General features: G+C 40.8%; 1 protein-coding gene across 17 annotated transcripts in view; it reads left to right on the top strand.

Annotated features, from left to right (window-relative positions):
- The window catches only part of LOC309495366 (uncharacterized protein), a 242578-nt gene that overhangs the window by 30050 nt on the left and 196775 nt on the right, over nt 1-15753 (top strand). For 12 of the 17 annotated variants that reach the window (XR_014204635.1, XM_082165051.1, XM_082165050.1 and 9 more), the window contains one exon: nt 233-2317. Coding sequence is in view for 16 of the 17 variants with exons in the window: in XM_082165051.1 (XP_082021177.1) it covers nt 233-2317 (2085 nt within the window). In the remaining variant the exon portion in view is untranslated. The remainder of the gene's footprint in view (nt 1-232; nt 2318-15753) is intronic. The other 5 variants (XM_082165054.1, XM_082165042.1, XM_082165055.1 and 2 more) reach the window with 5 other exon arrangements.

Here is a 15753-nt window from a genome sequence, read left to right as displayed (position 1 = left end):
AACTATAACTACTGAGTGAAACTAGGAGATGACAGTTCATGTGAGAGCAAAAACACAGTGGATGCATTTATTTTTGACTTCACTTCAAATCAATGGACAAAATTTCAGTGATGAAAAACTTTGATCCTTGTGTCAAAAAATAACATATCAAATATATGAAAAATACAAGACTGCCATCTGTACTGATTTCCTTTATTTTATCATATTTTTTTATCTGTTTTGTTTTTCTCAGCAGTGTGTATAGAGATGATCAGACTGGAGACCAGGATTCTCCTCAACCAGTGAATGATGAACTACAGAGAGTCAAACACAGACACAAAACCAGCATGAAGAACAAGTATGAGAGATTATTTGAGGGACTGAAACTCCAAGAGAATGAAACCCTCCTGAACAGGATCTACACACAGCTCTACATCATAGAGGGAGAGAGAGAAGGAGTGAATAAACAACATGAGGTTTTACAGATGGAGAAAACAGCCAGAACACAACACTCACAAGACACTCCAATCTACTGCAATGACATCTTTAAAGTCTCTCCTGAACCAGGACGCCAGGAGAAAGAGCAGATCAAGACTGTTCTCACTAAAGGCATCGCTGGAATCGGGAAAACCGTCTCTGTGCAGAAGTTCATTCTGGACTGGGCCGAGGGAAAAGACAATCAGGATGTAGATTTCATGTTTGTGCTTCCATTTCGAGAGCTGAACTTGATCCGAGATCATCAGTACAGTCTTCACAGACTTCTGCTGGACTTTCATCCTGAACTTCAAGATCTGGACTCAAAGATTTATGAGGAGTGTAAAGTTGTGTTCATCTTTGATGGTCTGGATGAAAGCAGAATCACACTGAGGTTTTCAGACGCTCAGGAAGTTTCTGATGTGACTGAGACTTCATCAGTGGGTGTGTTGATGTCAAAGCTCATGAAAGGAGATCTGCTTCCCTCGGCTCTCATCTGGATCACCTCCAGACCAGCAGCAGCCAATCAGATCCCCTCCAAATACATCCACCGTCTGACAGAGATTCAGGGATTCAATGAGCCTCAGAAGGAGGAATATTTCAGGAAGAGAATCAGTGACGAGCATCAAGCCAGCAGAATCATCTCACACATCAGAAGAGCAAGAAGCCTCCACATCATGTGCCACATACCCGTCTTCTGCTGGATCTCCTCCACTGTGCTTCAGAAGCTCCTGGAAGAAGATCTGAGTGCAGAAATCCCTCAAACTCTGACTGAAATGTACATCCACTTCCTGCTGATTCAGATCAACATGAGGAATCAGAAGTATGAAGAGAGAGATCCAGAGAAACTCCTGCAGTCCAACAGAGAAGTGATCCTGAAACTTGCTGGAGTGGCTTTCCATCAGCTGATGAAGGGCAATGTGATGTTCTATGAGGAGGACCTGATTGAGAGCGGCATAGACGTCACTGACGCCTCAGTGCATTCTGGGATTTGCACTGAGATCTTTAAGGAGGAATCTGTGATTCATCAGAGGAAAGTCTACAGCTTCATTCATCTTAGCGTTCAGGAGTTTCTCGCTGCTTTCTATGTGTTTTACTGCTATTTAATGAAGAACAAGGAACCACTGCAGCTTCTGGATGAATTCAGGTCTGATGAACTCTCTCTGTATGATCTACTAACATCAGCAGTAAACAAGGAACCACTGCATGAATATAATTTTGACACTGAAAGTGATTCTGACTCTGAAAGTGATTCTGACTCTGAAAGTGATTCTGACTCTGAAAGTGATTCTGACTCTGAAAATGGATCTGATGAGCTTCTGGATGAATTCAGGTCTGATGAACTCTCTCTGCAGCTTCTGGATGAATTCAGGTCTGATGAAGTCTCTCTGTATGATCTACTAACATCAGCAGTAGATAAAGCCCTCAAGAGTGAGAATGGACGGCTGGATCTGTTCCTGCGGTTCCTGCTGGGCGTCTCACTGGAGTCCAATCAGAGACTCTTACAGGATCTACTGACACACACAGAGAACAGCTCAGAGAGCATCAGGAGAACCACACAGGACATAAAAGACAAGATCAAAGATAAGTGGAATATTAATCGTCTCTCAGCTGATCAATCCATCAATCTGTTCCTCTGTCTGCTGGAAGTGAAAGATCAGACTCTGTCCAGAGAGATTCAGGAGTTTGTGAAATCAGACAAACATTCAGAGGAGAAACTCTCTCCGTCTCACTGCTCAACAATCTCCTACATGCTTCAGATCTCAGAGGAGGCGCTGGATGAGCTGAACCCCATGAAATACAACACATCAGATGAGGGGAGAAGAAGACTGGTACCAGCTGTGGTCAACTGCAGAAAAGCTCTGTGAGTGTTTAATCATTAATAGCTAAAGAATCCTTTTTAATAATGCAACTTACAACTTTACAGGGGTCATGACATGGAGTTTTAACATTATTTATTATATTCTCTGAGGTTCACTTATACTAGGAGAGCCTAACTCAGTTCCCTAGAGCACAGGTTTCCAAACCCTGGGTCGCCAGGATGATTTAAGGAGAATGGAGTTACATTTAAAATAAAATTTAAATAATATTTTGTTTTCATAAAGTCATAGTCTATAGGCCTGTATAAAAAGAATTAATATGCTAAATGTATTAAACTTAAATAATTAACAGATTAACAAAAGAAAAGAAAAAACTGTGTGACAGTATTCTGCTGAGTTTGGTTTATTTTTGTGAAGCGCTCCACAAACTAGTTGTCGGGAAGGAAACCGAGACGACAGAAAACACATCCTGTTTGTTTATTTTACAAAGCCACAGTGTTCTGGTTTATTGTGAGTGTACACAAAATTAAATAATTAGCAGTTTTGAATAGAGATGCGCCGATCCGATACTCACTATCGGCATCCAAATCTGATATTGTACATAAACTATTCTGTGTTATTGTTAAGCCTCACAAAAGCTACAAAAACATTATAAAGAACCATCAACTTTTCGTGCACTATATTATAAGTGTTCTAAAGCCACTCCATAGTTTAATGTGATAAAGTGATTTAATGATTAATATTGAAGTCGTTAAATTCAAGTAAGGTCTTCCCTCCACTGCGGCTGTCAGTCATTCTCCATCCAGCACTCAAACAGCGCGTCGCGTTCGGTTACGGCAGTCAACATGATGAAACTCTCTCCAAGATGAGTCAATGTTTACGGAGCCCCCCTAGTCCCACTTTGTCAAAAAAAATAATTATAACTATCTCGTGGCCTCAAGATAGTAACTCGTGGCCTCAAGATAGTATCTCGTGGCCTCAAGATAGTAACTCGTGGCCTCAAGATAGTAACTCTTTAGTAACAAGATAGTAACAAGATAGTATCTCGTGGCCTCAAGATAAGTATCTCGTGGCCTCAAGATAGTATCTCGTGGCCTCAAGATAGTATCTCGTGGCCTCAAGATAGTATCTCGTGGCCTCAAGATAGTAACTCGTGGCCTCAAGATAGTAACTCGTGGCCTCAAGATAGTATCTCGTGGCCTCAAGATAGTAACTCGTGGCCTCAAGATAGTAACTCGTGGCCTCAAGATAGTATCTCGTGGCCTCAAGATAGTAACTCGTGGCCTCAAGATAGTATCTTGTGGCCTCAAAATAGTAACTCGTGGCCTCAAGATAGTAACTCGTGGCCTCAAGATACTATCTCGTGGCCTCAAAATAGTAACTCGTGGCCTCAAGATAGTAACTCGTGGCCTCAAGATACTATCTCGTGGCCTCAAGATAGTAACTCGTGGCCTCAAGATAGTATCTCGTGGCCTCAAGATAGTAACTCGTGGCCTCAAGATAGTAACTCGTGGCCTCAAGATAGTAACTCGTGGCCTCAAGATACTATCTCGTGGCCTCAAGATAGTAACTCGTGGCCTCAAGATAGTAACTCGTGGCCTCAAGATAGTATCTCGTGGCCTCAAGATAGTAACTCGTGGCCTCAAGATAGTATCTCGTGGCCTCAAGATAGTAACTCGTGGCCTCAAAAGATAGTAACTCGTGGCCTCAAGATAGTAAAGTGTCTGACACATGGACCCTTTGTTATTAAACTGGACCCTGTAGTGCAATACTTCACATTCTGTGCAATATTCTCTGTTTTAATATTCAGTGTGCAATATAGTTTGCTGCAGTTCTGCTTCTATTTATTTACTAGTACTGTGAATCTTGTAAATCTTGTAGGCTGCATATCCATAGTCCTTTATAATTCTTCTTCATATTTTATAGTCTATATTTATACATGTATATACTTGTTTATTTACCACCTTCTATTATTATTTATATTCCTTTAAATGTCTTGATGTGCACATCAACTGTGACACAAGAATTGTCCCCCGGGTTATCAATAGCATCAATAAAGATCAATAAAGTATTTCTGATTCTGATTTTAAGTTAGCCTATAGTGGAGTGTGCAGACTGGTTCATTAATTATTGAAGTGTTTCACATTTTGGTAGTTTTGAATGTAAGAAAAGCATGTGTCCGTGTAGCCTACGAAAAAACGTCAGCAGAGGGTGTTCTAGGGCTTAGGTCACGGTACCTCCGTCTGGCTGTATTTCCATATGTGTATTTCCCAGTTGACGGCAAGGTATGGAATGCCAAAGCTGACTTAATTATAAATAAATAAATACATAAATAAATATACGAAGAAATGTCAAAAAGTAAAAATACATAAATAAATACATAAATAAATATACACATAAATGTAAAAAAAGTACAAATAAATGAGTATTTATACTTTTATTTCCTTATTTATGTTTAATTGTATTTTTTCACACATTTATAATTTATTTATTTATACATTTATTTTTTTCCACTTTTATTTATTTATTTATTTATACATTTATTTGCCCGTATGCTAATGAGGGGGGCGTGTTTTACCTCAGACATCAGCAATTGAGCTCAGAGTGGCAGTGCTGAAGCTTTGACGCCACAGTGACACCTTGTGGTGTGACTAAACGAACGCCCTCTGCTGACGTTTTTTCGTAGGCTACACGGACACATGCTTTTCTTACATTCAAAACTACCAAAATGTGAAACACTTCAATAATTAATGAACCAGTCTGCACACTCCACTATAGGCTAACTTAAAATCAGAATCAGAAATACTTTATTGATGCTATTGATAACCCGGGGGACAATTCTTGTGTCACAGTTGATGTGCACATCAAGACATTTAAAGGAATATAAATAATAATAGAAGTTGGTAAATAAACAAGTTCTCCAAAGACCCAAGATGGCGGCGCGTGTACAACGCGAGGCTCAGCGTCTCTCCAGCTTTTGCAAACTGTGTATTATATATTTAGTTATTTTTAGCTTAGTTATTCGTAACCACTTTGCATTAACCTCATATAGCCGTCACACACTTTTGGACATCAAACTACGCTGCACAAACATTGCAATGGATACAGAAATATACCCACTGTTACCCCCGGAGCTATTCCGGTCCCTGGACTCGAGTGAATCAGCCAGACCGACAGGAAGTGCACGTCGCCGGCGCTGTGAGCGTAAACAAAGACGGGGTAAGCGGAGCGGCCTGCGGGCTAGGCTAAAGCTCAACCCGCATCGCCAAAGTCTACCTAGCATCTTCCTTGCTAACGTACGGTCTCTGGCAAATAAGGTAGACGAACTACGGCTCCGGATCACCCAGAAAAAGTTTATGGATTGCAATGTTATGGTTTTCACGGAAACTTGGCTCAATAACACCATCCCAGCCAGCGCGATTGAGCTACAAGGGTGTAACATCTACAGAGCCGACAGAACAGTCGCAGACTCAGTTCTGTTGCCTTTGGCTTGCTCAGTTGGGGATATTTTGGGGATATTTAATTTAATTTTATCAATCAATAAATTCCTCTTGAAACAAACTTTGTTGTATTATTTTAATTTAATACTGTGAAGCTGCTTTGATACAATCTGTATTGTGAAAAGCGCTATACAAATAAACTTGACTTGACTTGACTTGACTCCGGTAAAAGCAAAGGTGGGGGTGTTTGCATTTATGTAAACAGAGCGTGGTGCACCGATGCTGTTATTATTAAATCCCACTGTTCGGCTGACATTGAATACCTGTTCATCAAGTGTAGACCGTTCTACCTGCCCCGTGAGTTTTCATCTATCATAATTACTGCAGTTTATGTACCCCCGGATTCCACTGCTAAACTAGCTATGAAAGAACTCTGTTCTGCTGTTAATAAGCTGCAGACAGTGCACCCAGAGGGTGTTTTCATCATTGCTGGTGATTTTAACCATGCCAAATTGAGGTCAGTACTCCCCAAATTTTATCAAAACGTTTCATGCCCTACAAGAGGTGCTAATACTCTTGATAATGTTAATACAAACATCTCTGATGCCTACAAAGCTATCCCCCAGCCCCATGTTGGACAATCTGATCATTTATCTTTGTTCCTACTCCCCAAATATATCCCTGTCATCAAACGTGTGAAACCTACTGTGAAGACTGTAAAAGTGTGGCTGGAGGAAGCCGACTCTCTACTACAGCAAGAGTTTCAGAACACAGACTGGAATATGTTTGCCCGTCAAGCTACTTTGGTCTCTCACACAGATATTAATATCTACACAAGTTCCGTTCTGCACTATATCAACAGGTGTGTTGACAAAGTATCCACCCAAAGAATTATTAAAGTATTCCCCAACCAGAAACCCTGGATGAACAAGGAAGTTCGATTCCTGTTAAAGGCACGTGATGTTGCCTTTAAAACTGGTGACAGGGATGCCTACAGTTTATCCAGAGCCAACCTGAAAAGGGGTATCAAAGCAGCTAAACATAATTACAAACTGCGGATCGAGGACAAATTCAACAACAACGACCCTCGTCGTATGTGGAGAGGCATTCATGCTATCACTGATTACAAACCATCCAACAGCACCCACTCAACCAGCAAGCCTACCCTCCTAGACGATCTGAACGTCTTTTATGCTCGCTTTGATTTGGAAAACACAGAATCTCCTATCAAAGCAGAGCTCCCACCTGATCACCTGCCGCTCACGCTTACCACCGGTGATGTGTGCTCTGCCCTGGGCAGGGTGAATGCACATAAAGCTGCTGGCCCTGATGGCATCCCAGGCCGAGTGCTTAGGGTTTGTGCAGTACAGCTGGCAGACGTCTTCACCAACATCTTTAACCTCTCTTTGGCCCAGGCCATCGTCCCGACCTGTTTCAAAACAACCACCATTGTGCCAGTTCCAAAACCTGGTGCTGGATTGTCCCTTAATGACTTTCGTCCCGTCGCCCTCACGCCGATCATCGCAAAGTGTTTTGAGAGGCTGGTTCTCTCTCATCTGAAAAAGTGCCTGCCCCCAACACTTGACCCATTTCAGTTCGCCTACAAATCCAACAGGTCAACTGAGGATGCCATTGCCTCAGCTCTCCATACTTCTTTGAATCACTTGGATAAAAGCAATACATATGTCAGAATGTTATTCATTGATTTTAGTTCTGCTTTTAATACTGTGATTCCATCCAAGCTAATCTCTAAACTCATTGATCTTTGCATCAGCCCTTCCCTTTGTAACTGGATCCTGGACTTTCTTACTAACAGACCACAGTCTGTTAGGATCGACAACCAACACTCCTCCATTCTCGCCTTGAACACTGGTGTGCCACAGGGCTGTGTTCTGAGTCCAATCCTTTACTCTCTCTTTACCCACAACTGCCAATCTGAGCATGTCTCAAACTCCATAATCAAGTTTGCAGATGATATCACGGTGGTTGGCCTGGTCAGTGGTGATAATGAAAAGGCCTACAGGGAAGAGGTTGATCATCTGATAGAGTGGTGTGCAAGCAATAATCTTATACTCAATACCCAGAAGACTAAGGAGCTGATTGTGGACTACCGGCGGACTAAGAAAGGCTACACACACACTCCCATTTATATTGATGGGTCTCAAGTGGAAAGAGTGTCTAGTTTCAAATTCCTGGGTGTACATATTTCTGAGGACCTTACCTGGACCATCAATACTGCTAGTCTCATCAAAAAGGCACAACAGCGCCTCTACTTCCTTAGGAAACTAAAGAAAGCCCGCCTGTCCCCCCTTATACTGCTGAACTTCTACCTATGCGTTATTCAAAGCATCTTAACAAACTGTATCACAGTGTGGTATGGCAACTGCACTGTTTCAGACCAGAATGCCCTCCAACGGGTGGTCAAAACGGCCCAAAACATCATTGGTACTAAACTGCCTTCGATCAAAGACATTTACCATGAGCGATGCCTACAAAGGGTAAGATGCATTATTAAAGACACTTCTCATCCCACCCATGGACTATTTACTCTTCTCCCATCTGGGAGACGATATAGGAGCTTTCGCTGTCGCACGAGCAGATTCAGGAACAGTTTCTGCCCATCTGCGGTTAATAGACTAAACGCTAAACTAAAATGAGGAACACTACATCCAACCCGGTTGTGGCCATTGGCCAGTTATACATATTCCAACCCCCAACTTTGTTAGACAACTGCACTTGAGCTGGTCTCTGCATCTGTATTCTTTATTCTGCTCTTTTAAAAAAAAAAAAACCTTTTTTTTATTTTTATTATTGTTATTTTATTATTAGTATTCCTGTTTGCACTCCTGGTCAGATGCTAACTATGTTTCATTGGCTTTGTACTTGTATTTTGTCAATGACAATAAACTGAATCTGAATCTGAATCTGAAGTATATACATGTAAAAAGTATAAATATAGACTATAAAATATGAAGAAGAATTATAAAGGACTATGGATATGCAGCCTACAAGATTTACAGTACTAGTAAATAAATAGAAGCAGAACTGCAGCAAACTATATTGCACACTGAATATTAAAAGTTACTATCTTGAGGCCACAAGTTACTATCTTGAGGCCACGAGTTACTATCTTGAGGCCACGAGTTACTATCTTGAGGCCACGAGTTACTATCTTGAGGCCACGAGATACTATCTTGAGGCCACGAGATACTATCTTGAGGCCACGAGATACTATCTTGAGGCCACGAGATACTATCTTGAGGCCACGAGATACTATCTTGAGGCCACGAGATAGTTATAATTAATTTTTTTGACAAAGTGGGACTAGGTGGGCTCCGTAAATGTTACTATTGTTATACTTGATCTGTAGAGAAAGGTCATTTATAGATAACGAATTATTAAACTGCTTATTCTTTGCCCGTATGCTAATGCTTTTGAAAATCATATTTCATATGTTACAAAAACAGCCTTTTTCCACCTTAGAAACATTGCTAAGCTACGTAATATGCTATCAGTTTCTGATGCAGAAAAGTTAGTTCATGCATTCATGACCTCGAGACTGGATTACTGTAATGCTTTACTAGCTGGTTGTCCTGCATCCTCAATAAACAAGCTACAGTTAGTCCAAAATGCCGCCGCTAGAGTTCTTACTAGATCAAGAAAATATGATCATATAACACCGATTTTATCATCACTGCATTGGTTACCTATAAAGTTCCGTATTAATTACAAGGTATTGCTACTGACCTATAAAGCCCTAAACGGCTTAGCTCCAGTCTATTTAACGGATCTTCTATCACCCTATAATCCATCGCGCTCTTTAAGATCACTAAATTCAAGGCTTTTGGTCATACCTAGGATATCCAGAACCACCAAAGGAGGGAGAGCATTCTCACATTTGGCTCCAAAACTCTGGAATAGTCTTCCTGATACTGTTCGTTGCTCAGACTCGCTCTCCCAGTTTAAAACTAGATTAAAGTCGCATCTCTTCAGCCCGGCATTCATATAATCCTACAGTTCAAACTACAATCCGGCCTCTAGCTCATAAATGCCAGAGGAGAACTGGCCCCCGACTGAGCCTGGGTTCTCCCAAGGTTTTTTTTCTCCATTAGGTCACCTGATGGAGTTTTAGGACACCATTAGGTCACTTGATGACGTTTTTCGGTTCCTTGCCACTGTTGCCTTTGGCTTGCTCAGTTGGGGATATTTTGGGGATATTTAATTTAATTTTATCAATCAATAAATTCCTCTTGAAACAAACTTTGTTGTATTATTTTAATTTAATACTGTGAAGCTGCTTTGATACAATCTGTATTTTGAAAAGCGCTATACAAATAAACTTGACTTGACTTGACTTGACTTATGTTTTTTTTAATCAAAATACTTTCGCTTTGAGATCAAGCTGCTGTCAGATCCAGTACAGTTGCTGCTTTATCTTTGCACAAGTTTCTTTGCAAACTCTCTCTGAAAAAACTCAAACTATTTGTTGATGCGAATGTATTTGCCCATGTGACGTCACAAAACACACAATATTCTAACAAGCCGTTTTTGGAGCTTGGTTGAATACTTTTTTTTTGTCTTTTTTTCTTTCTTTTTTTCTGAGGACGTTTTAAGCTGTGAAACTTGCCGGATGTTTCAATGGTACAAAGACCTCTTATGTCAAAAGCATTTAGTAATTTGAATACTAAATTAAATGTTAAACTAAATGTCCCCAATAGTGTTGTCAAAGACCCGGTACTTCGGTACCAAGTCGGTACAAAATTGTTTTTTAAACGGTACTGTACCAGGTTTTCTCAAACCTGGTACTTGATGCGCGTGCGTGCCCGATCCCCGAAGCGCGTGCAGTTGCGTCCTCTTCATAAAAGCGCTGAGACATGGCGACCGGCGGCGCTGCTGATGTGGCTGTAAATCCATTTGTTGATAAGAAAGGAGGAAAGAGCCACATATGGAAATATTTTGGATTAGGCTAATGTCACGTTGCCATAAGGGGCCGTTCACCTAGTGCAGATTAGTTATTTCAAATGTTGGCGCGCGGTGAGCGCGCTCATAATAGAAGTGACGCGGCACGCTCGTTTTTCCAGGCGTGTCTATGTTCATGGTTGCATAGCAACGACAGATGCCACGAGCAGTGGTGTAGTCTACGTGATACGCAGGTATACGCGGTATACCCACTAGAAAAGGCCAAGGATTTCCGTATATACCCACTTAAGAAATCGTGAGGATACGTAACAACTTAATTTTGTGTCAGAACTTTCACTTTCATTCATAAATTCACCCCGTCAGTATTTGCGAAGCGACACCGAATCGCGTAATCCAGTCACAAATGGAGCTTGCTAAGCAGAACGTCATCACGGAATTTGGCTATTTTTGAATGAATAAATCAAAAGTAGGGCTGTACAATGAATCAAATCTCGATATGGACTAGTGTGAATATTAAAGTTAAAAGAGACTGCAATTGTTCTACGCGTCTCTGGGAATGAGCGCTTAATGTGTGCTCCACTACTCTCACACACACACACACACACACACTGAAGCACGCGTGACTCACACTCGTGGTGTTTTCAGCGTTTCACTGTATTGAGACATGATGTAGGATTGGATACACATGTGCACTTTCATCGCAGAGCTGCTATGAGAGTCATTTCATGCGGATTTCACCATTTCATTTGATAAAACTCTCGTCATTCATTCGTTTCATATAGCCTACGCTTATGGGATCAAATTCCCGCCAAATATATAGCGGTCACGTATCAAAAAATAATAAGCGTGAATCAAAAATTAAAAAACACATGTAAAAATATATTGCACAAACTGAAAAAAATAATGCAAAATGATCAGAATAGCAAACAACGTGGTCACGGATCAAAATACAATAAGCGTGAATCAAGAAATAACAAGCATGAATAAAAACTTTAAACACATTAAAAGTGATTTTGCACAAAACTTAAACTTATGGTCATGCTTTCTTAAAAAGTATGTTTTCCTTGGTTTTATTACTGTGTACTTTGTGCTTTCTTGCATTTTCTGCTCATATTTTACTCTTTTATACGCTTGTGCTGTTTTTCTCTTCGCTCTTCTTTCTATGTTCTGCGCTTGCTTTCCCAAATGTTGCAGTTCGAGTTTCATGTCAATTAGGGCGGGCTTAAGCGTCACCATTGGTCCACTAGTTCTAGATTGACAGCTACTCCTCTAGCCAATCAATCGAAGAGGGGAGTTGACGTCACACCAATGCGACTTTTATACGCTTGTGCTGTTTTTCTCTTCGCTCTTCTTTCTATGTTCTGCGCTTGCTTTCCCAAATAGTGATGGCCGGTTCGTGAACGAATCGTTCTTTTGAACCGGTTCTTTTTAGTGAACTGGTCGAACCAGTACACTGAATCGGACTGAATCGTTCGAAACAGTTCGCGTCTTGCGTCAGCACTGAATGATCCACAAGAAGTTACTAAAGTTACTCACTTTCGGACATGCCTGAGTCCTGACAGTCACCTCTACTCAAAATAAACCAATATCCCGGAGTAGGCATATATGTTACTCCAGTAAATCCAACAGTTCACTGAACTGAGACGTGCTGAGAGAAGTGATGAGCATGAGCAGTTGATACTGAGCATGCGCGCACTACCGAACGTACAGGTTCAGCGGTTCTCGGACCACCAGTACAGAACCGAGAACTGTTTCTTTCGAACACGTTCGATACGGAGAACCGATGAGCTGATGAGCTGAGCATGCGTGCAATTCTTTCAGAGGGACGAAATGCATGTTTCTTGTAGCCTATTTTATTGAACATCAATAAGTGTAACAAAATAAAACATGTTAGAAACATGTTTATCTCATAGGCTACTGCCTTTGCACTGTATTATTTTAAAGATTGGAAACACAATGAATGGACTGTAAAACTAAACATTTTATTATTATACTAAAACATTATTTTCTGCAACAGATCATTTAATTTCGAAGTAAGTTGATATACATTTTTGACGTAAACTCTTGCCTAGGTTTTAAAGGGTGCAAAGTAAATGTTTATAATGTGTTAATCAAAACATAACGTATTAAACATACTGGAGATAGGCATCAAGTTTTTAGTTTTGTCGACTGAATAAGCCTAGTAAGGTTTCAGTAGTTCTCAGCTCACACACAGGCATACGGTTCTCGAGTCAAGAACTGGTTGTTGCAGCAGTTCTCGCATCACCAGTACAGAACCGAGAACTGTTTCTTTCGGACACGTTCGATACGGAGAACCGACGAGCTGGAGAGACTGCGCATGCGTGAACGCACCGTCTCTGAACCGAACTTTCTTTTGGCCAACTGATGCTGTGTTTATATCTATGTGCTGTGCTGATACATGAGCACGGGTGAACCAGGACTTGAATGAGGGGCTGAATTCAGCTAAATCTAAGTTTATTTACAAATAAAATAAAAATGATGAAGACCAGTTTATTCACTTTAAGACATGTAAAACATCCGTGTTTGCGCATCGCCTTAGGCCTACTACAGGGTTCATTCTCAAAACGTAAATGTAAGAAACCTATCAAAGATGATTATGACGATGAGTACTATTATTTAACTGAAGTTATGATTACAAATGCCTTTATTTGAATGTATATTTATCCGCCGGGATGATAGAATTGACGTCATTACGTGATGACGTTAAAGAACTGGTGAACCGGTTTTTTGAACCGGTTCATTGAAACGAACTGTCCGAAAGAACCGGTTCGCGGAAAAGAACCGGACTTCCCATCACTATTCCCAAATGTTGCAGTTCGAGTTTCATGTAAATTAGGGCGGGCTTAAGCGTCACCATTGGTCCACTAGTTCTAGATTGACAGCTACTCCTCTAGCCAATCAATCGAAGAGGGGAGTTGACGTCACACCAATGCGACTCGTGGCTACTGATGCTTACTTGTTATACTTGTTAAAGCGTTTCATATTTTATTGAAGGTTCCCCGGGCGCCGCCAATGATTAGCGGACCCCCACCTGCTGTTAACATTCCATTGACTCCCATTCATTTTGGCGTCATTTTGACAGCGAATAACTTTACATCTGAGGCGTTTAAAGACTCCATTTGTCCATTTTTTTTTTCTAAAGAAACACGAAAATGTATAAAAGGCTCCATTACCTTGTAGCTTACGTTATGGCCCCGTAGAAGCAGTTTTTGTAAAAATAGGCTAACGATTGCGTCATAACCTGCGACTCTCTGTCGCACAGTCGAGAAATTACCGTATGGACAGGAGGAGAAGCTCACGAGCAATCGGGGAGACGTGGAGGCAAAATGACAAAGTAATTAATCAGAATACTTGGCAAAAGTTTGTCCTGCTTCTAGCTCATGGACAGCTCCTACTCACGCTCTCCGTCTCTGCAAGTTTCGCAAGGGAATGATTCAGATTTCTCTTGGCACAGCTACTAGAAGACAGACGGGTTGCTCACGTCACATCTACGTCGTCGAGCTCGGTTTGAGTCTGCGCAGTTCGCTCGACCCCCAGGAAGTCAGTGCTTCTAATTGACTTCACTTGTCTCCGTTGAAACCTATGGGGTCGCTGTGTCCATTTCTTTTACTGTCTATGGTTATACTGGGGAAGACGACCATCAACTCAGTTGGCAATTTTTTTTCCGTGGCAGGACACCTTTAAACTGCATGTGTGCCTGCAACTCAACCTGTTGCCGGTATATACGTATACCTGGCAATATGGTATCGTTAAATTCGTCATCCTAACGACGACCTGTTACAGTTATGCCTGTCTGATGATCCATCATTCACCTGTAATGCACTGGACCTGGCACCACGAGCGTCGATCTTCTCCGAGCAGTAACTTTGCCACCACCTACTGGCCGTTTTACTTTCATATTTAATCAATAATGGGTAATGTCGGTCCCTGGTGCAGAGTTTAGCTTCTCCAACCCTAATCAAACACACCTGAACCAGCTAATCATCGTCTTTAGGATAATTAATACTACAGACAGGTGAGGTTTTTAATCGGAGTTGATGATAAACTCTGCAGGACAGCGGCACTCTAGAAACAACGTTACCTATCGCTGATGGAGATATTGCTGTATTCAAATTTTAAGCTATATTTAAAACATTAATCCTAAAGTAATATGCAATTATGTAGCTATGTAAGTAAACACAATAAGTTTGTAATAAATCACTGTATTAAATTCAACTGGTTTCATCTTCTCTGTAACACAATCATTTTCAATAATCTTGTCAAATTTGGCGAGGTTAATAAAAAAAGGTAGGCAATGCGTAGCGGTGACAGGTCAAAGTCCTAAAGTCTTCAGACAATGGCCGTTTTTAACTTAGTTTTTGCAACGAATTGTAGCGTTTCATAACTGCAGGATGTTTCACTTACAGCAGCCTTAGCATATTGACATCATGAGCCAAGTAATATTGTTTAACACCAATTACCAGTGTGCATATTAACATTCTCATGCATCTCAAAAAAGATCAATTTAATTATTTATATCCAGAGTTCAGATAGCTTTACTGCTTGAAAGTCTCTGTAAAGTTAAATTGAACTGCCGTCTTCCCCTGTATAAGTAAGTATAGCACTCCTGAAAAGGAGTAAGGATTAAAGAAAAATGAAATAAGAGAAAGTGCAGCAGTGCTTCTTTGTTGTTATATTTACTCAGAATGAAGTGCATCACGGGCGCGCACCACCCACTGAAGTGTGCGGTGATGTAATCACGCTGGTATGCCAAGCGAAAATATTAATTTAATAAATGCACATAACAAAGCACAAATAAGAAATCGAACAGTAATTAAAAGTATTAGAAAAATAACATTTTAGTATATTATAATGGAATTGAAGAAATTGTACAAACATAAACAGCTTGTACTCCTACATAAGCATCAGTAGCCACAAGTCGCATTGGTGTGACGTCAACTCCCCTCTTCGATTGATTGGCTAGAGGAGTAGCTGTCAATCTAGAACTAGTGGACCAATGGTGACGCTTAAGCCCGCCCTAATTTACATGAAACTCGAACTGCAACATTTGGGAAAGCAAGCGCAGAACATAGAAAGAAGAGCGAAGAGAAAAACAGCAC

This window comes from Leuciscus leuciscus (genome assembly GCF_965113295.1).
Source record: "Leuciscus leuciscus genome assembly, chromosome: 3".
In the NCBI taxonomy this organism is placed as follows: domain Eukaryota; kingdom Metazoa; phylum Chordata; class Actinopteri; order Cypriniformes; family Leuciscidae; genus Leuciscus; species Leuciscus leuciscus.
Note: the sequence above shows the minus strand (reverse complement) of the source record. Positions and strands in the feature narration are given on the sequence as shown.